At 43.3% G+C, this 22,263-nt stretch overlaps 1 protein-coding gene and 1 long non-coding RNA gene across 2 annotated transcripts in view; one reads left to right on the forward strand and one right to left on the reverse strand.

Moving 5' to 3' along the window:
• ADAMTS2 (ADAM metallopeptidase with thrombospondin type 1 motif 2) overlaps positions 1–12,157 on the forward strand; it is a 167,530-nt gene extending 155,373 nt beyond the window's left edge. Inside the window, exons 13-21 of the mRNA XM_066559933.1 lie at positions 88–221; positions 1,042–1,165; positions 1,788–1,868; positions 3,361–3,524; positions 4,661–4,820; positions 6,014–6,146; positions 8,366–8,573; positions 8,920–9,049; positions 10,085–12,157. Coding sequence (XP_066416030.1) covers positions 88–221; positions 1,042–1,165; positions 1,788–1,868; positions 3,361–3,524; positions 4,661–4,820; positions 6,014–6,146; positions 8,366–8,573; positions 8,920–9,049; positions 10,085–10,281 — 1,331 coding nt within the window. The 3' untranslated portion in view covers positions 10,282–12,157. The remainder of the gene's footprint in view (positions 1–87; positions 222–1,041; positions 1,166–1,787; positions 1,869–3,360; positions 3,525–4,660; positions 4,821–6,013; positions 6,147–8,365; positions 8,574–8,919; positions 9,050–10,084) is intronic.
• LOC136562873 (uncharacterized) lies at positions 6,925–21,924 on the reverse strand. The gene is made up of 2 exons (XR_010784584.1): positions 21,731–21,924; positions 6,925–7,297 (listed from the first exon to the last, which is right to left on the reverse strand). It is a non-coding gene; the product is annotated as an uncharacterized lncRNA (long non-coding RNA).
• Between the last annotated feature and the right edge of the window lie 339 nt (positions 21,925–22,263).

Here is a 22,263-nt window from a genome sequence, read left to right on the forward strand (position 1 = left end):
AGCCAACACTACTGAAAGTGCTGTTCACAACATCAGCAACTAAACTGAGAGCTGAACATGCCCAATTTGGGTTGTTTTGTTTTTCAGCCAAGGAGAGGTGCCACCTCTACTGTGAATCCAAGGAGACAGGGGATGTGGTGTACATGAAGAGGATGGTGCACGACGGGACCCGCTGCTCCTACAAGGATGCTTACAGCATCTGTGTGAGGGGTGACTGCCTGGTGAGGGCCTGGGGGCTCCTGCAGAGCTCAGCAGTGTGAAAACAATTCAAACTCTACCTTGAGGGTTTCTCTCTGAGCATGACTAAGTATAATAGTCAGCTCTTAAAACACTTTGGGCAATAAGGAGATTTCATTAGGATTATTGTCACAATATTATATGTGATATTCACAGTTGCCATGCATGTGACTTGATTCCAAAAGCACCTACCTACACAAGAAACATTTTATGCAGTATTTTAAGATGAGCTATTACAATTAGCTTTCAAGGAAAGCTCTCCCTGCTGAGGTTTAGTGGGGGTGGAATGTACAATGAAATAGGAAAGCACAGCAGCTTTCAAGGAAAGTGGTGTTAGGATATGGCTGATGTGCATTCTCTTGGTATTTGATCATGCTATTTTTAAAAAATCAATGACGGTTCCTCTAAGTTGGGATCTGCTGCAGGTCATCTTTCAAAGGAATGAGTATCTGACTAGCAAAACACTGCTGGAGGTGCTTATCCCCATATAGATGCCTAGATTCTCCTGGAATTTAAGTATCTGTCTTAAGATAAGCTGAGGCTTAAGAACTTTCCTTAACCATGCTGCTTTCCTTCAGTAAGAGAACCACTGTGAAGCATAGTATGAAAATATAATCAGCCAGTTGACAGCTATTATAGGAACTGGAAGTATTAAAATCTGTTTAGTTGTTGGTCTTCCAGGAGAATACTATGAGGTGTGCTGCTTTGCTGAAGCAGAATCTGGGGGTTGATATGTAAAGTGAAGACTCATTTGAATTGAATAGTGGATAAATAAGAATGACTGTTTCTCTCTTTTGTGCACAGAAAGTTGGGTGTGACAGGGTCATAGGTTCCACAAAGCAGGAAGATAAGTGTGGTGTCTGTGGAGGAGATAATTCCCACTGCAAAGTGGTGAAAAGAACATTTTCAAGAATACCAAAAAAGCAAGGTCAGTACATCCAGTGTGGTTTGTCTTGTGGAATTCAGGGTATTTTTCTTGGTCTCTTATGTTTCATGGAAAGTACCAGGACAATTAAAAATCATTTGCAGCATCATTAATTCCAATAAACAATCTGGACTTACTTCCAGATGTGTTTATAATTTGAAAGTAAGACTTCTGCCCAGTGAGCAGTTAAAGCTGCTGATACCAAGGCCTGTGCATGCATGGGAGAGGGCTTGCCTGCTCCTTGTTGGAGAGCTGGGGACTTGTGCAGCTGATGTCAGCCAGCTGCTCTGTCACTCCAGTGCTGCAATAGTGTGTGATCATCAGGCACTGTCAGGCAGGAGGTTGTGTGGTCTCTGTGGGTGCACATGGCACTCAAAGCCCACTTTAGTCTGAAGCCAAGTCTGTTGTGATACTTCAGGCACCTCTCTTCTGACCCAAAGCCCTCTGTCCCTGTTATGTTCCATCACCTGGCACAGAAATGGGAATGGGAATAATGCTGGATTTGGTTCATCTTGTTTAATACACCTTGCTTTCAGAAAATAAGATTTATTTAAAAACCTAAGACAAACCCTCCCTGTTTGTGGCACATTAGTCCATAACTATCTTTTCAAATACCTCAATATAGGGTACGTTAAGATGTTTGAAATTCCTGCTGGTGCAAGACATTTACTTATACAGGAAACAGATGCCACCACTCATCATCTTGGTAAGTAAAAAGTAGGAAGATTTTCGGTCAGAATATTTTTTCTAGTGTTTATTTTTGTCTCCGGAGGCTGACAATGTGTTTATACATTTGTTTACCCATTACCCACCCACACCATGTACTTTCTCTAAGTATGTTAAATTAGGAAACTTGTTTGGCAATTTGATTTCCCTGTGCTGTATTCCAGGGTGTCCCAGCCAGATCTCTGTGTTGGTATGTGCATGTGATGTGTGAAAACTTCTGGGAAGAGGCACTGGGTTACTTTATGGGGTGCAGTGCATTATCTTTGGGGGTTGGAAGTAGATGATCTTCAAAGTCCTTTTCAACCCAAACCATTCCATGGTCTTTGTGTGCATCTTTCATGCTTCCCACTCTCAGTAATTTCCCAGCTATATCGAGATCTGTTCCAGATTCTGCCCCCCTGCTAACAGTACTGACATGAGGCTGCCAAATCAATCCAGCAGTTTAGGAGGTAAAGGAAATCCACTCCTCCCATGCCTGTAATCAATGGGAAGCAGTGACTGGTAGGCTGCTATTAATTGGAAGTAGATTTACAGTGAATGATCTGCTAACCACGGTGTGAGTCACCCCAGCTTCTCCCCAGTGAATGCTTCCCTGGCTGCCCAGGGCAGCCTGGCCCTGTGGGTCAGGGAGCAGTCCTTGTTCAGACAAAGTTCTACCAAGGTGGGGTGAGTGCTGTGCACATGGACAGCTGGCTCACTGCCTTGGCCACTCTGAGGGAGCAGGATGCTCAGGTAGCTGCCAGGCAGAGAATGGAGTTAAAATCTGGTGTTACACAACAAATAGTCCCTGCTTCTTCTAACAAGGAGGGCAAATGTTCCATCTCAGGTGAAAACCTGTCCTCATCCAAAGGTGGCTGAAGTCTCTCCAGGTGAAGGATGGAGCACTGGTGAGAGCTGAAGAGAGGAACCAGGCTCTGTGTGCAGTGGCAGGTGTCTGCAGAGCAGCAGGAGCTTAACAGGGCTGTGCTGGTGTCAGGACTGGATCTGAGCAGGAGATTTAATGCTGCTTCTAGTGCCCCTCTCTCACTGTGGGGACCTGCTGGGGGTTAGCTCAGTAGCCTTTCTCTGATGGAGCAGTAACAACCCTCTGAGCTTCCTTGCAACATATGAAGGACCTGAATAGCTCTGGGACCCCCACTGGCTCTCAAATTGGCTCGGATTTGGCCAGTGAATTCAGAAGTTGTTATATGGGAGCAGGCAGCTGGACCCCTGTGGTGCCACTGCATTGGCCTCATTTCTCTGGCAAGGCAGGCTATGAAAAAGGAAAAAAAAGGACAACTGATGTTCCTGGAGCTGAGCAGAAAAGCATTGACAGTTCAGTGAAACACCTGAAAAAGTCTTTCCAAACCTGTGAGGGAAGAGAGGGAAAATGCACACTGGCCTTTTCAGCTCTGTCCACTGGGACACGAGCAGAACAAAACTGGAGATGAGAAACAAACCTCTTATATTCACTTTTCTTGTGTTGTTCCCAGCTATTAAAAATCGTGAAACGGGGAAATTCATTCTAAGTGAGGACAACTATGTGCCAGACTCCAAGGTCTTTATTGACATGGGCGTGGAGTGGGAATATCGCAATGATGATGACAGAGAGACGGTGCAGACCATGGGGCCGCTGCGGCACGGGATCGTCATCCTGGTGAGCCAAATGGAAACCACCTTCCACACAGCCACAGTGGGCTAGCATATCCTCCACATTCCTCTTGGGAGTCACAAGAAGACATCTGCTTCAATTAAAAGACAATAGGAGATGTATTTTAATTCCTTTCTCCCAGTTCATTGCTGTTATAATTCAGGGTTATGTGTTGAGCAACCAGCTGTCGTGATTATTTCCTGTGGGTGGCATAGCAATCAGCCACTGAGTAAAGACTGCAGCTTAATTATCCTATCTGACATATGAGCACCAATCAAAAAAAGGCCAGAGTGGTTCATATCAGCTAGATCTAATAGTTCCTTCTCCCATCCATGTTTTGAAAATGTATCCTGCAAAGGCAGATGCAGGATTCCTGTGATCCTGGCACTCTTTTTCAGGGCAAAACAGTTCCACAGTTCCCAAAACCACCCAAATATATTCTTTTTTTCATTGCAAACTAGCAAACAGTAGACTTCAATTCAGGGGCAAGTTAATTTAAAATCCCTCTGAAAACAACTGTAATGTGTTGATCTACACCAGCTGAACTTCAAAGGAAGAATAAATACTATGATTCCAAAGGACAAATATTTTGCACTTTGCTCAAATTGAGTTCTGTTTTCTTGCATTTGTCTTAATGCAGTGTGATAACAAAACCTCTTTCTAAATAGTTTATATTTCTGTCAAGATTAAGTAAAAAGCCTTGCAGAATTCCAGGATTATCATAAGAATATTTGTGTTTTATCAGAAATATAAGCAATTTTCTTTGCCCGTTTCACTTATTTCTGCAGTTGAATTTGCTTTGTCTTTAGTGGAACTATCCGTTATCATTTCAGTACAAAATTTCCTTCCTTTGTGATGGGATATGGAAAAAATTTAGTATCATGATGTCAGTCCAATGCTGGCAAGGAAAATAAGTCTAAATCAACCACAGTCTTTCTTAATATACAGTTTAGAAACTCTGTGTCATAAGGATGGAGATACTTTTTCATCAGGGAAAAAATGTGTTGAGTGCAGCTAAAAAGTTAGGATCCCTCCGGGGATGTTTTTATATGTGAGCCATGATCCCTGTTTCACATCATCTCACAGAGCTCCTGATATCAGCCTTTCATATCTTTTTTCATTACATCTCCTTTGCTTATTAGGTGATTCCTCATGGTGGTGCCAAGATATCTTTGACTTACAAGTACATGATCCATGAAGATTCCTTGAATGTAGATAACAATAATGTTTTGGAAGAGGACTCACTGTCATATGAATGGGCTTTGAAGAAATGGTCCCAATGTTCAAAACCTTGTGGAGGAGGTAAAAACAAAATCTCAGATCATGCAAAATTCATTTATTGCCACGAGACATTAGGGAGATCAGAGTATGGGAGGAGTTTTATTAAAGTAATAGATAAATAAATAGTGAATGGGGTTAAAATCTGACTTAAATGGTTTGGGGGCAGATCTGGGCTGATTAATTTCTGATTTATGATAATGAAACTGAAAAATTGGACAAATGTACAAGATTTGGAGGAGGGTCTCCAAGCTGTGAAGGTGCTGAACCTCAAGGTGCCATGGGGCAGCCCTTTGTAAATCCCCATCCAATGATGTGGCTTTTGCAATATCAGACTCCTTTTTGGGGCCAGATGTGAAGCTGGTGCTGTTCCCAAGGCTGATGGTCAGGTTGCAGCCCTGGATTGTTGCTGGGGAGGTTTGAAGAATGTTTTTGAGATGGTAGATCTGACTGTTGTTTTCATTAAACATTATTTAAGTGTTCTTTTCATTTTCATGGTGAGGTCACACCTTGAGTGCTGTGTCCAGTTCTGGCCCCTCAATTTAGGAAGGATTTTGAGATTCTTGAGCATGTCCAGAAGAGGGCAATGAGGCTGCTGAGGGGCTGGGAACACAAACCCTATGAGGAACATAGGGAGGGAGCTGGGGATGTTCATCCTGGAGAAAAGGAGACTCGGGGTGACCTTATCACTCTCTGCAGCTCCCTGAAAGGTGGTTGTAGTCAGGTGGGGGTTGGTCTCTTTCTCCAGGCAGCAACTGACAGAACCAGAGGACACCATCTCAAGCTGCTTCAAGGGAAATACAGGTTGGATGTTAGGAAAAAGTTTTTAATGGAAAGCGTGATAAAGTTCTGGAATGCTCTGCCCAGGGAGGTGGTGGAGTCACCATCCCTGGATGTGTTTAAAAAAAGACTGGATGTGGCACTGGGTGCCAGAACTTAGTTGAGGTGTTAGGGCTGGGTTGGACTTGATAATCTTGAAGGTTTCTTCCATCCCAGTGATTCTGTGATTAAAGGAGTGAAAAATATAGGGGGTGAACAATTTTGGGTGTTAAATTTGCGTTGCAAATCTTTATTCAGTGCAGCTTACCCCTCCTTTGGTAGCATGTTCCTCTGCAGTTCCTACTGCAGCCCTTGACAGGATCTGTGCAGTTCCTCTGAAGCTGGAGCCCTCTGTGAGGTGTGCCAGCCCTCAGAGTAAGAGCAGTGTCTCTCCCCAGGCTACCAGTTCACCAAGTACGGCTGCCGCAGGAAGACGGACCACAAGATGGTTCATCGCAGCTACTGCGAGCTCATCCAGAAGCCCAAACCCATCCGCAGGGTGTGCAACCTCCAGGAGTGCTCCCAGCCCATGTAAGCATCCCCTGGAGATGCAGGGGCATCACACCCAGCCAGCACTGTCACCTCAAGGAAGGTGGCTTTGGCTTCACCTTAGTGGCCATTGCAGGGACCCAGGACTGTGAGCATCTCATGCTCTGTTCTGCTCATGGAAATATTGTGTGATTTCTGGTTCCTGTGACTTATGAAATAAGTTGGGTTAGAAAAGAATTGCTGTCCTGATCCAGACTTTTGTGTTCAGGTCATCTTGAGGTGATACAAAATAGACATAAATTCAATTTATACCAGCGGATTTTACACAGTGTGAGTTAACCATGTCAGAGCATATGTACAGAGTGCTGCAGAAGAAAACCAATGTCAATGTCCAGTCTCTCAAATCCAAATCCTTATAAAGTTCACAGCATATTTTTGGACATTTAAACACAGAGAAAATATTTGACCTGTTAGATTTCTCTGGCTGCCCCTGTACAGCAGGAAATGCCTGTTGTACCTTCATTTCTGCTCTACATAGTCAAGTGTTATAAATATTTTAATTCACATTTTACAGATGATTTTTTTTGACTGGCAGCAGGTTAATCCTGCCACATGTAGGACTAATATATTCTTTGTGCTACTACTGCAACAAGAAAGGAATATGTTGATCCCAGCTTTTATCTCTGGGGACCAAGTGTATGTTCCAGGAATCACAGCAAATAAATAGAACATACCACAATATTTCCTAACTTCCTTTCAAAAGAAAAAGATTTGAAAGAGAGAAAAGGCAAGAAACTGTGCCCCATAAACTCTGCATGGGTCAGGGTTGAACATTTATTTATTGGAAAACTGAAGTAATGACCTAACCATATCTCAGGCTCTCTGGAAAGGACTGTATCCTCCTTTCAGCTGCAAATATAATTGGGCCCAGGTACCACAAAGGCTCAATAGGATCCTAAATTGTACTTGGATCCCTGAAGTTTCAGTTAGCTCCATTTCCACAGAATGTCATCCAAGCATTTTGCTCTTGTACATAGGAGAGACAATTATTAAGGAGTTTTACAAAGCTCTGGGACACCCTCTACACTAATATGCCGCTTCTTCACTTCTGGGAAAAACTCTTCTTTGTCTCAGAAGTCACCTCAGGATTCCTGGCTTCACAGCTCTTGCATTTCTTCACAGCTGTGTAATTTCTGTAAGTTACAAAGAGAAAGTTGGGAGAAATTGTTACTTTCTGATTAACTGGAATGTGTAGTGCAGTGTCTTGTACTATTTTTTGACCATTTCCAAACTCAGGATTTTATGAGTACTTCAGGACAATTCCTTCAGGCTCAGGGTGTTTCTCCAGACTATGTCTATTTTTTGGTGAAGTTTATCCCAAGAATATTGTTTATGTGGAACAATATTTCCATCTTGCAGATGTCTGCACTCTGTAAATATTTATAGACTGCTGTATGTCTTCACTTAATTATAACCAAGCTTTCAGTAGTCTAGGTAAACTTCCTTTGGTGCTGTCTGTCCCTGTTGTTCTTCTCTAAGTCCTTTACTATTTGTAGCTGTAATTAATGAGTCGGTTTGGGTGATCAGTGAGAGTTTCAACTACACCACATTACAAACTGTAGATTTCATTTTTCAGTGGCCAAACTGATTTGGAAATTATGAACTCGAACTTTCTGGTTTTCAGTGGAGTGTTGCCTTCCCCCAAACCAAACATTTATGATGATGAGGACCCTGATCTGCCCAAGCTCAGCACTCACAGCACTGGGTTTGCCAGTGCTTCAGCAGATTGAGTCCAACATGGCCAGGGATATGGTCCATGGAGTGCCCAGATATGGGCCAGGCAGGAACTGCATTTTTAACCCAGATGTTTTGGCTTCATTCAACTAGCTGCATTATGAGACAAGGCACATCTCATGCACCTAGACCTGGGAAGCTCAGCAGCACCCTTGGGTGGCTGCTTTTGACATAAAAGTGACCATATTTTTATGTGCAGTTTTGGAAAAGGCAGCAAATACAGCAAAGTAATAGTAATGCTTACCTTGGAGATAATGAGAAAGTGTAATATTGAAGATCTGGCTCTTATTAATGACATTTCAGGGGCAGTCAAATAATCCTCACCATAACTGCTTCTGGGGTTTTTTTTATATCTTCTCATTTTCTGCATATTAGAACTAGTATTAACATCATGTTAAACCTGTGTTTAAGAGTTACAGATCAACAGTTTGAATTTTACTCTGCTCGCTCTCTTTTCACCAACCCAGCTGGGTTACAGGGGAATGGGAGCCTTGCAGCAAATCCTGTGGGAAGACAGGATATCAGGTGCGCTCTGTGCGCTGCATCCAGCCCCTGCACGACAACACCAACCGCTCTGTGCACACCAAGTACTGCAACAACGACCGCCCCGAGGGCAGGAGGCCCTGCAACAGGGAGCTGTGCCCGGCACAGTGGAGAATAGGACCCTGGTCACAGGTCAGTCTCTTCCTGGAGGTCTCAAACAACTAATTTCTGTCTGCTGGAATGAGCACGACAAGTAATGCCACCCCTGTATTTGTGAATAGATGGCTCTGTGAATAGATGGCTCGCATGTGCAGTTGTTTGTTTACTGCTCAGACCACAGCTCGTTCTTGGAGTGTTTCACAATTACTGGTGTACCACAAGAAGCAGTGAGTGGCTCTCCCTTGTGCTTCATTACTGCAGTGGTTCAAATAATGTACCATGTCAGCTTGAATCAAGGGCAGTTTAAAATGGAAAAGCTAATTTCTGATGTGTTGTTGGCAGAGGGTGGCTGGGGTGTAACTGGTGCCTGTCCTTTCAGTGCTCTGTCAGCTGTGGCAATGGCACCCAGGATCGCCCGGTCCTGTGCCGGACCAGGGACAATGTCTTCGGCCTGTGCAAGGACAGCAAACCAGAGAGCGTCAGGATCTGCAGACTACCTCCCTGTCCCAGTAAGGGCTCCTCCTCAATAGCTTCTCTTACTTGTTGAAAAAATAATTATTTAATTATTTGCAACGCCTTCATTGAATTGATACTTGTGTGCTATGCCTGTCGGGGTGAGGGCACTTCTCCATAGTCCCTCTTTTGAGTAGAATTCCAAATGTGGAGCTGCTGTGTGGCTGATGGGCTTCTTGGGCACTCTTCTCCCGCTGGGGAACACTGCTTGGCCCAGGACAGCCTGAGAGCGTGGGGCAGACCTCAGCACAGTGCTGATGGCCAGATGTGGCCAGAAGCCAACAGCTGCCCTGGGAGAGGAGCAGTGCCTGAGTCCAGCCCTGCACCTCTGAGACCTGTGGGGCTTGGCAAGGGGCTGCTGGGCTGTGGCTAACCAAGGATGCCTCTTTGCTTTCCCCACCTCCACCAACAGTTCCAGGCTTCTTTTTCATTCTGTCAAACACAAGTTATCTTCAGGGGTTATCTAACTCAGTTTTTCTGCAGAGGTTATCTAACTCCATCTTTAGAAGCTGTAATTAATTTTTTCCTCCTTAATCCAGGGCAATAAGGCCTTTATCCTTGTTAGCTTTTCAGCTGTTTGCAAATTATATTTGTGAGATCATTTCACATATTCCTGTTATTAAGTCATTCATATTCTTCTTTTCCTGATGTATTTCTCAGGGTAGCTTTTGATTTCTAATTAATTAGAAGCAAGCTGTCAATTATAGTATCCAATACAAAGATTTTAATGAGGCACTGTAACTAAACTAGACTGCATGTCTCTGGGGATGTGTCACACTGCCATGAGAAGTGCTGCTGGAGAACTGGCCCTTGGGCTGTCTTCAGTGTTGGCTGTGAAGTGCTGGGCACGAGCTGTAGCAACCTCCCCAAACAAGTCCTTTTGCCCAAAATCAGCTTGGTTGTAATCTTTCTGTGGGCTCCTTCATAACTAGAGCCCACTCACTCTCTGAGCTTGTCCCCTTCTGACAGGACAACAATTTAATACTGCCTAACATATGTTGTGTTGCATCTTTTTTTTTCCTCTATTCAAGGAAACGTTTCTGATCCTTCAAAGAAAACCTACATGATACAATGGCTGTCAAGACCCGATCCAGACTACCCCATCCAGAAAATATCTTCAAGTAAAAGACCCATTTATAACTCTGCCTTTGCCCTTAAATGCATGCCACATCGAATGTGGACTTTGCCTTTTGCTCTCTTCTTCTCTCTATGCGGAAAGTTCCCTTGACTTTGCCAAGTTTAAATCTTGGGCTGAATCTGTTTTTTCACACCAGGCACTTGGTGCTCGGTGTCTTTCTTCTCTGGAGCTTGCGTAGCACTGGTGGTGGAGGTCTTGAAGTGTTGGATGTGTGAAGTTGGATCTCCACAGTATGTTGCAGTCCTCTGAAAGGGAGCTGGGATCGGTTTGCTTGTTGCTTGGTGGTGGTGAAAAAAGGCTCTTACTGGTTCCTGATGTTCAGTTTGATAGCAAAACTGAGAACTTATTGTGAATGTGATCACATCACAATAATGACACCTTGTAGTGCTAAAGTTCTCCTTTATCTAAAAACCCGAAATCTCATAACTCTCTGGTTTCAGTTCGCTGACAGGGTAGTCTGATGAGTGGAAGAATTTTTTCATTCCATTTTCCTTTGTGGTGCTGTTGCTTTCCTCACCCTTGCTGCTCATTTTTTATTCCTGACCCTCACCTTTACGTTTGTGACTCGTGGAGGGCTCACGGGGAAGCAGAAGCTGAGTTTCTGTTGGTACTTTCCCTGCTGCTCTGATGCCATTGCTCTGGCCACACTCCTGGTGGTCGTTTGGAGGGTTTTTCCTCGAGAAAAGCTGCGTTCATTTTTTCCATCGCACAATTTTTGCCAATTTTGCTCATTTTCACTTTAGAAACAAACCCAAAGCAGAGCAGGCATGGTCCATGGTGAAGGTGGTGTGGTGGTGTTTTCCTTGACGTGGCGGAGGCAATATGATGTTTTCATTGACTACGATGTCTCCAGCTGCTCAGCATGGAGCTGTTTATACTCATTACATCTCTGGTCTTTTTTCACCATGTGCATGTCTGACTTGACTGGTATGGTTGTGTGTGTGTGTGTGTGTGCGTGTGTGCTCTTAGATGTGTCAACTGGCAAACATAACAGTGTGAACTACTACAGAATTACCTCAATTTTTATTGCTTTTTTTGCTTAGGAGATGAATTTTAGAAAAATGCCTTAATGTTGAAATGTAAATGGCATTAATTTACCAGATCCAGCTTTAAATATGAACAGTACACTGGTACCTTGAGTTAATCTTCATATGGAGTGTTTTTACTTGAATGATAACTGTTGGAAGGCAGTAAATTAAATTGGAGGTTGATTTGCACAGTGCATATCCATATCTTCATTGAGACAGGATTGTGGCCTGACTTACTGAGATTTAACTGGCATTCGTGCTTCACCTTCTGTGTTTGTGTTGAAGATTTGGAATTCACAAGTCATAAACTTCTTTGTGACAGTCAGTACCAATAGTAGAAATGTAAAACTGCAGTCTTGGAGCAAATTACTACCTTATTGCTTTGATAATATTTTTTGGAAAAGTGGCATTTTTGAATCTTTGGGTCGTCAACAGTGTAGCACTTCAAACTTGTCATTATCATGTGATCACATATTTAAATTTTGCTGTTAATATTTCCTGAAACATGTTAACAATTTACATGACAAGGTGAAAAAGCAAAGACACGTATCTGGCACTGAATACTGTTATGTAAAATAATCGGTGTTTAACTGTATAAATATATTCATGACTGTTACCTTTAAATAGACAATGTTTAGTGATGTTTCAAGAGATGGGTGGCTATAGAGAATGGTGCAATAAGGTATCTGGGCATTGTGCACTATGTCTATATGCACTTTGGTTTATCAGGGATATTTTATTAGTGTTTTGTATGTATTTAACATAATATTAAAGATGTGCCAATTCAGTTTGCTTTTCAATATTTTTTTATGAGACTAATGTGTACCAAAGTGACTGTGAAACTGATTTATTTTTTTCTTACTGATGTTTTGAATATATACTTCCAGTCTGTCATGCATACTGCAAGTAAAAATAAATAAAAGTTCAGCAAATCTGGATATTTTGGTTTGGATAGAGGATCAAAATTTCATTCTGGCATTGAGAAGTTGCAGAGTTTATTTATACAACTTATCAGATGTCACTAAACTTATTACATAATGCAGTTTTATTTCCATGTATTGTTAAGCTTGACATTGCATGTTTTTGTTAGGAAAAAAGGCATTTTTCTAAAGGTGCTGTTACTGATTCTTACAAAGCCAAGAACGGACCTGCCTTGTTAAAATCACATTTAAATGTTGTATCTGTTGGCTTTTATTATGGAAGCCATTTGGAGGAATATGCATAAGGGTCATGCATCACAAGGCAAAATGTTCAAAGGGGACTCTTATGGGGTGTGTAAAAATATAAATTGTATAGGCACATTCAGGCCTTTGTATGGAGCTGTGCATGTAGGTATGAACATTCCAGCTCTTAAAAGGCTGGTTTGAAAATCTCTCCAAAACCAAGGTACTATTCTTATGTTCCTAAGGAAGGAGTCATTCCTAATCTCCAGCAGTATTTCAGTTTAGTATTTGAAAAACATGAAAAATACCTGGCCCATTCTAAAGTAGGAACTAGAATTTTGCTTTTCTGCAACAAAAGCAACAATCAGGGCACAGATACAATGTACAGGAGGTGTTTTCACCTGCCTCAGCCAGCACTAGCATTTTAAAGCAGCAGCACCAGCTATTATTTTATTTTAGACTGATATGTTTGCCAATGAAACACCCACAATGCCCTGTTTTATTAACTGAGGATGTGTGAAGAGGTGGCACCTTCGCTTTCCAAGTCCCCTTTTATGGCTGAACCTGCTCTGCTTCTGTCCTTTGCTGTGAGGGTGCTGACACAAGCCAGTGCTGTAGCAGGAGGGTGAAATGTGACTCCAGATCAGGCTGAGAGCACTGTCTCACATGGGGTGCACTCTAAATAAAAGTGAGTAATTGGAGTTACTCACCCTTTACTGTAAGAGTAGGTGGAAATGTAGTAAGAGCAGGGGGAGAGAGACAAGTGATTTCATCTGTGTCTCAGGACAGAGATGTCACAGAGAAGATGTTTTATTAGTGATGATGCCAGGTGTTGGTCAGTCTGCTTTTCTCCTCAGCCCTCTCCTCTTCTACAAACCCTCTAATTCCTCTCTCAGCATGGGCTGCATGTTGGAATTTTTCCTTCACTGCAGTGCCTGGCTGCATTACTTCATCATGGAGGCACAGGATGGAGCTGAGGGGTGTCTGTGTGGGGCAGAGGACAAGCAGCTTTCTCTCCAAGGAACCTGCTAGACCCTCACCACCCATTCCCCACCAATTCATACAGTCCTCTGCCTCCCCTGAGCAGAAATCACAAGGGCTTGGGAATCTCTGAGTAGGCTTCTGTTTATGTTTCTCAGGCAGGAACACTTTGACCACTTCACCTTTAATGCCTCAGCCTACAATTTGCCACCTGCATTTCAGCAAGATCAGGATCTGCCATAACACCATATAGTGCAAACTGTTGTTTGCAGCTTAAAGCCTATAGATTATCATTCTTTCTCTTTTATTACAGTCATTGACACAAAAATCAGGACTTTTACTTATTCTCCCAGTCTTTAATGGGCTGGCTTGGCTCCATTGGACTGGAGTTTGTTGTTCCAAAGATATCAGCTCCCTTCTAGGAAGGAGTAGAAAAGCCTCATGGCACCACTTTTCTCTCAAACAGGAGACATGCTGAGAAAACGCTGCTATTTTCAGAGTAGGGGTACCTGGCAATAATATCACTCTGGTTAGTGGAGATGGATTAATTCTGAGAATTATACACATCAAAATAGGACTTGACTTTCCTGAGACAGTCTGGATAAATATATGTTACCCCTGACTGTGGTTAGTCACTGTTTGGTTGCAGAAAAGCATTAAAAGGAGCAAACAGGGAAAAAATAGATTTCTTAATATAAAACTCCATGACTTTGTGGGAGTTAGTGTAGTTTTAGAAGCAGCACAGCACAATCAGTGTGTTTTAAGTATAAACCAAGACAGCAACACAATTCATTGTGTCTTTACGGTCTTAAGGATAGAAGGCAGGATGTGAAGGCAAAAATTCAAGTGTGATGGTCTAGAGCTTGGATGGAGCTGGTACATACAGTTCAGATCAGCTTTTGCAACTCTTGGAGTTGACTTTTAGGTTGAATATAAGCCTGCTTCTGCTTGTAGAAGGCTCATTTGCCAGTTTCCCAACCCACTTTAAATATCAAGCCCTCCGCCCACTGCCAAAGCTTCAGCTGTGTTTCTTTTTCTGATTAATGTAAAGATGCTCTTTATTTATCTGTTCCCTTTTTCTCTTTCAGAAGATCATTGTCAAGGAGACAAGTCAATGTTTTGTCGCATGGAAGTTCTCTCCCGTTACTGCTCCATTCCTGGGTACCATAAGCTGTGTTGCAAGTCCTGCAACATGTACAGCAACCTAACAGAGGATGGCAATGTAACCAGTGCCAATGTAAATAAGAATAATGTCATTGAGGAGGAGCTCCTGACAACCCTCAGCCCTCCCGTGGGAGTGCCCACCACACAGTCTGCCACCAGCCCTCCTCTGCTTTCCAAAACACGTGCACCCCCTTCCAATGCCACTGAGGAGCACCCAGAAATCAATGCAGTGGATGTTCCCTATAAAGTTGATGGGTTGGATAACGAAGTACCACAGCACAACATCATTACACGGAGGAGGCCTTATGAAAGGACAAGGAATCGAAGAATTCAGGAGCTGATCGCTGAGAAAATGAAAAGAGAGACTCTTAGGAAAATAAACTAAAATGGAAATATGGCACAAGCAACATTTTTCTCTTATAGAGATGTTACCAACATCATAATATTGGCCATCGTAGAGACTAAGAATGGGAAAAATCGAAGTGGTGCTATGGCAGAGATACCAAATTCTCAAGCCTACTATAAATGGAAATGACAGATTGTTTCAAAAGTGCTAATCTGAACACTTTGGTGGCTAGGTTAGGTGTACAGGGTACAGCAGAGTATTAGTGCAATATCCCTACAGTGTCCCACTGAATCCAAACAAACCATGTTACTTAGGTCAGGTTAGCAGGTTTCTCAGTTACAGACTCCTTAAAGTCTTCTATGCCTATGTAAAACTGCTTGGGAATAGTGATGGGAGTCACCCATAGTATGGCAGAAAGCAGTCCCAAGATAATAAATCCCTTTAACTCTGACAAGCAGGGGGTCAGCACTCCTGTGATGCTTCTGTGCCTTGCACAAACCCTGGCACTAACACAGCCAGCTTCGGGAAGGCTCTTGGGACATGCCAGGCTTGGTTTGGCTGACCCTGGCAGAGCTGCCTCTGTGGCCACAGCTCAGCATGTGCTCACGTAGCTTCCTGAACCAGGGCTGTGTAAGAAAATACAGAAAAAACTCTGTAGCCATATATTTATGTGTAAATTAAAAACTGACAAACAGTAGTTTACATACTTCCATAAACAATTTTAAAGGATTCTCCTAAACTTTTGGACATGTGCAAGACATTTAGTAGGGTAGATCTGGCCAACTTGGACTGACAACATCCTAGTCTTTCTGTTTACAACTATCCATATTTTTTATAATCTTTAGGTTCCTGTAATGCAACAGCCTCAGTGATCCTTATTGGTTGGTGCTTTTTTTTATTGGTCTGATTTTTTTTTCTACCCACACTCTGTTTAACTTAAATATGACTGGATTCTTGTTGTCTTTTCTTTGGTGCTTTGTTAAGACAAACTTCCCCCCCCCCCCCCCCCCACACACACATAGGATGCAGTTATTTTTGAGGAATTAATGTTGTATTATCTTCCCTTCCTTAGAACAGCTTTATTGGTGCAGAAGTGAACAACTGTTAGCTGTGCCCTTACATGAACACACACACACACACACACATTGTATATTCACAGCACCAGATCTGCTAGAAAACTTTAAGATGTGTAACCTGACAACCCTTTGAGTACTTTTTTCCCCCTCAGGGTCATCATGGTTTTCATAGGTCATTTTGAATTCTTGGTTGGAGAACAGAAGATGAACTCAGCTTGGCTCTAGCACTGCCGAGACAGGGAGCATGGACTGGTTCCTGCTGTGGATGGCATCTGAGCAGATTTTTTCCTGGCTTGGATTCTTCCATTTGTTTCAATCTCCTGCAGACTCTGGGGCTTCCCTGAAATCCTGTCTTTACCACTAGGTAGGTTTGGTGGCTCCAAGTTCATATTTTCCAGTCTGAGAGGAAGATCTCACCCTCCAGCCTGAGCTGGTCCTGGTCTGAAGCAGCACCAGCAATAAACCCATATATAGAGTCACAAAATTATTGGGAATGTGCTGCATTCCCAGCAATGTGTGAGCTCTTCTCTGGCCCAGCTGCTGGCAAAGAGCTTCACAGGTATTGCAAGGTGAAGCACGTGTGACTCTCTGTGATTGACCTTCTGCCCTTGGTCACCATGAATGAATGAACTGCCCAGTCTCCTCTTCCAAAAGAGCCATTCCTGCTGGAAAGGAGGCAAGAGCCTGCAGGAACCTCAGGCTTTACAGCACCTACATGTGGGTCTGTTTTGACCTGAAGTGTGGCCAGAAGTTTTTGAAGCACAAGCCTGGTCTAAGAAAAATTCTTCATGGAGCTACTAGCCCAAGCAGAGAAGGAATATTTTCAGGTGGGATCATGGCATCAAGTGCCCCTTCTTACACAGGACCACAGTGATACACTTAGAGCAGCTCAGTGCAGGGATGAGAGATACACTGAAGACCAGGAAAACCAGGGCTGGGAAGCCCAACAGGCCTGCTAAGAGTCCAGAGCATGAGGAAACATCTCCTGGGCCAAGCAGACGTGGCTGCAGATGTGGAAGCAGCAGCAAGCACAAGCAAAAATCTGTTCTGGTTTGGAAAAGTAAAACTCAGGCTGTGCAGTTTGGCAGCACAGTGGGAACAGTTCCACCACATACTTTCACTGCTGGGACGTGGAGTGTTCTCCTGCAGTCCAAGGGTGCTTGTCCTTGGTGTCCTGCCCCTGTCCCAGCCCTGCTCCATGGCCTGCTGGCTGTCACACAGCCATGGTGTGCAGGCAGGCCCAGGCAGCCTCGTGCCAAGGGACTTGTGGTTACCTACAGATGGGACAAGTTTTAACAACAGTGTAGGGCCAGGTCACATCTGTGCACAGCAGCAATGCAGTAATGAGCACTGAAGGGAAAAAAACCTCACCATTCTATTTATAAGCAAGGGAGATGTGTCTAAATCAACATCATTCCAGCTGCTGTGCCATGGGAGACACTTCAGCAGCTCCCAGCCTGTAGTCAGAGTGTTTCTTGCCTTCCACATTTCCTTTACACAGATGTGGTTAGTACAAAACTCATCTTTTCCCCTTCAAGTCAATATCCCTTTAGCTCTGTGGACAATAAAAATAAACCACAACCCCCAGTTTTTTTCATAGACTAGGAAGCTCATCCAAGCATATGAAACTTAGGAAAAACTTTTACAAACCCAAAGATAGAAAGGGTTGGAGTTGGATTTACGCAGATGGGGAGGTAAAAGTTTGCTGCCTGGAGAGTACCAGTCTTACCCTCTGGGACTTCTTCAAGAACCATTGCTCCAATCCCCTGAGGTAACTCATCTAATAGATTCTGTTCTGCCCTAGCTTCTGGAATAGGCTTAGTCAACCAGGCAGTGTGAAGAAATACCACAGAAGGCAGTGCCCACAGCTCAAAAAAGCATTTTTCCAGATAAAGTGGAAAGTTCTGCTGCCTCAAGGAGCAGGAACAGGCTCCTGGAAGGCTGGTCTGGTGCTGTGTTAGGTCCTGTGTTCGTTAGGAACCCAATGCAATGCCTTGTGCCATCTGCATTTTGGAAGGGCTTGTTCCCTTCTCAGTCTCACCTTTTGAGAGATTTAATTTTATTTGTTTCTCAGTGGTTTAAATTCTACTGAATATTTCTCTAGCTGTTTTTTGGGGGCAGCACTAAACTACTTGAGGCAGCAGCTTCAGTCTACATTGCTCAAGACATCAAGAGGCTGATGGACATCTCTTTAAGGAGCAGGTGCCACCAGCTGCCTTCTCTTCACACTCTTCCTGTATGAGAAGGGGGGAAGTTAAGTCTCTTCAGACCAGAAAAGATGCCCTCTTTTCAAGCTGCCATGGGTTCTTCAGAAGGTGTTTTTTTCAGCAGTTCCCCAAGAACATGAATATCATTTCTACTGGAAAACACAACACCAGGCTCTAGTGATAAAGAAAAAGCAGCCCAGACAAAAGGTGGGGGTTTGCTCTCCTGAGCTGATCTCATTTCTGTGTCATGAAGTGGAAAATTTGGTCATTTTTTTGTTTGGTTAAACTTGACAACTGTTTCATCTTCTCTACAATGCTGTAATTGGGCAAGAGCATCATCACAGTGGATCTTCTGTAACCAGTTTGCTGTTGCCCAGGTGCTGCATTTTCAGACATAACAAGCAGAAAGCAATATTTTAATGTAACCTAATCCCCAGAAACTAAAGCAGGTTTATAAACAAATACATTCCTGCAGAGACCATCTCAGAGATCTGAGAGATAAAGTCATGTGCTCCCACAAAGCAATCTATTTATGATCTCACCATGCAGGTACAGTTTTCTCAGTTGTCATTTTTCTGGCTGTCTAAACTTAAAATCCAAGTGACAGCTTCTCATGAAAAATGTCCCAAACAAATTCTGGTTTCTTTGGCTTCAGTCATCTGCCATTTTTTTCACCATCATTTCTTCTAAAATTTCTGTTATCTATTATAAATGCATCACTTTTTATATCCATATATCCATTCAATATTTAGAGTCTCACAACACCTCCATAGAATGCTTTCAGATATTTTGAGAATTCTAGAAACGGTGCTTTACCAGTACTCAAAGGGGGTTTTATTTTATTTTATTACATAATGCATTTAATATCTTATTTACTCACCTACAATGCACAGTATTAGATATGTTCATCTGAATATCTATATGCAACTTCCATTCACTTTCATATGCCTTAACAGAAATTGCAATAAATAGCCATTTCTTGTATATTAAAAATGTATATACAAATTAGAATCTTTAATTTTATAATTTATTAAATTTAAATGTCCGTGTTCTTTTGCAAAAAAAAGTGTTTGGCTTTTCCCTGTGCTTTTTTCATTGAGTCAATGTTATGCAGAGATGCTAGAAGAGGAAGAACCAGCATCTTCAGATTCAAAACCAATTCAATTTCTACAATTTAATGAAGTGGGATTGGGATACACTTGCTGCCAAAGTCCTACATCCTTGTTACAACATCCATTATCCAAGGCTAAATATCATGAAGTCACTGGACCAAAACCTCAGTTGACAACTGCACAGAAATTAATCAAACTCATTTAAACCTGCTTGAGGCCCAAATCCATCCTGGTCCATGTATCATCTCTTTAAAAGGCTCAGTTATTTGGGCTTCTATTCAGGACTGATGAGTGAATTCTGCTTTGCATGTCCTATTGATAAAGTAATTGCTCCTTTCCATGAAATTCTTTAGCCCACACTCTCCTGCCATATCCTGCATGGGTGTAGCTGGGTTCCCTTTAAAGCATAATTGAATCTTTCTCATCTGATTGAAATTGTTTGAGGATTTGAAAGATCCCTACTCGCTGTGATTATTCAGTGAGCACCATGCAGGGCATTCAAGTCCAGCATTCTTTAATCAGGTAATGAGCCACCTCAACACTTTCCATCTGGAAAAGTCACTTACACATTTAAATGCCCCAATAAAACAGCGGACAAGCCCAAACCTGGGGTTCATTTACTGTAATAATTCATGCAGCATTTACAGCTGCAACAAGGGTTATATTTAATTGCCTTTTGCTTTTGTAGATTTTGAGATTTTTAGAGTGGCCATGGCAAAGGGTCTCTTGTCCACACCCCAGACACGAGGGACACCCAAGGTGGGCTCAGTCATGTCCAACACCTCTCCTTCCCCCTGGTCTTGCTCTCTGTCTCTCAAATGCAAAAAGCTGATACCCACAGGAGGCCTTCTCTTCCTCTTCTTGCTTACATCAGATTTTTATTCCTTTTCACCATCATCTGGCTCTGAGGAATTTTTTTTTTTTTTAAAGGCAACTCAAGGAGCTGCAATTCCAGGCCAGGAAAGCAATTTTCAAATTATTCTTAATTACACCAGGCAGAAAGCAGCTCCTCCAAAGTGCTGTGCAAATTCAACTCCCCTTTCCCACAGCGAGGGGGGCTCAGGATGATTTCCAGGGTGTTCCCACAGGGTGTTCTGGCTTAACACTCAGCTTTGCTCAGAGGGGTCAAAAAAGGCTCCTGAGCCTTCCTGGGAGAGAAATGCCTGGAAACTCCCTTAGCTCTGTGTGTGTGTGTGTGTGTGTGTGTGTGTGTTCATTGCTCACCTTTGCTCTCCCCTGCCCCCTCCCCACCACCTTTCCCTGTCCCTCCTCCTTTAGCAACTTCGCAAAGCTGAGCAGGGCCCAGAGCGATGGAGCCACATCACAACCACATCAAGCACTTCTAAATCTCATTAGAGGAAGGAGCAGAGCAGGATGACACGTGTGGGAGCATCCTTATCCTGGTTAACCCGCTGGGTTTTACGCCTCATCAGCAGAGCGCTCTCCCCAGCATCCCCCGGGATGGAGCCGAACCGCGCAGCCCCCGGGGCTCCCGGCAGGCCGGGGACGCCTGGCCTCGGTGGAGCCGCCGCTAGGTGGTGGCACGGCACAAAAAGTGCGACTGTGGAACGGCCGCTGCGCTGTGACCCCGCCGGGAAAATCCCTGGGTCTGGGGAGATGCGCTCGGGTAGGGCCGGAGGAATCGAACCCCCTCGGCTCAGTGCCCATCACGGCTGGATGGAGCCCGAGGTGCTGCTGGGCTGCACCCTGCCCTGCCTGTGGCTGGGGCTGCAGGAGGAACCCTGCAGGACAGAAACACAGACAGCACCTGCGGCGGAGACATAGGGCCATGATCAATGCCACCACCCAAAACACTGAAAATAACTCAAGAATAATTTCTGGGGTTATTACTTAAGGCATCTAAACATATTCCAGCTCTTCCAGAAGAAAATTTAGAGGCCAGTAATATAAGAGGTTCCACTGGTGATTGTAATTTAATTTTAAAAAATCTTTTATTAAAGAAACACAACAGCTATGGAAAGACAAACCTGTTTTAGGTGACCTGGGCTCCTGGCAGGACAGGGGGTTTCATGTGAGCCCAGGCAGGAAAAGGTTTTCAAGTGATGGCAGTGCTGCCCTCATTGAGACCTGCAACAATTCCCAGTGCTCACTCTCCAGCCTCTTTGTGTGGTGCATCCAAGAGGAACCAACCCACAACAGCTTTCAGGCACTTTGGGACATGTATAATCTAAAATGATGATAAAAAATGCATCCATGCAAGATACAGTTTAATAATAGACAGATCAGTAATAACAGAAATGGCATTCTTGGAGCAAGCACTCAAAGTTGCATCTTGTTTCTTTTAAATTTTTTGAGGATGCAGGTGATGAAAGAAGAAAACAAATAGCTGTGGTTGAGGTAAACAAAAAAAGAGATATATTTGTCCCTCCCATGTAACATGTTCTATTCACTCCATCATAACTTTAAGAAGGAGGTAACTCCAGCAGGGAGGAGAGACTTACCAGGGCAGAGGAACCATCTTGAAGACTCTTTTAAAAGAGAATTTATCCATGCACATCTGCACATGTGGAGTTTGTTTCCAGCTCAGTGATCTTCCTCAGAAAATGTTTTTCCCAAGCTCCATACTGCAGCTGCTTAGCAGAGCTGATGTCTGAGGGTTGTTTTCCTTTTGATGGTAATCACGTTTCCTGCAAGCAAGAAGGAAAAATTGAAGCTCTGAGTTAGTACAGCATGATCCCTGATGATCATTGCTGTTAGTGAATTTAATGCATGAAAGGTTGTGGGTCATTTCAGCTAAATTCAGCTGTTTGGCACCAGAAGTCCAGACAAATAGCTTAAGCATACATACCTGTTATATTGAAATAATAATCAATGGCTATTTCCAGAAAAAAAATAATCTGCTTGGAGCCATATCCCAAAGGGAGGCACAAGTCTGTTGAGCTGCTCATTTCTTTTTAATGGAGATTAAAAAAAAACCTGAATGATGAGTGTGGGCTTGGGTGACTAAATCAGCTGTTACAGCCAATTCCAGCCT

Source organism: Molothrus aeneus, chromosome 15 (genome assembly GCF_037042795.1).
Source record: "Molothrus aeneus isolate 106 chromosome 15, BPBGC_Maene_1.0, whole genome shotgun sequence".
NCBI classification, from domain to species: Eukaryota; Metazoa; Chordata; class Aves; order Passeriformes; family Icteridae; genus Molothrus; species Molothrus aeneus.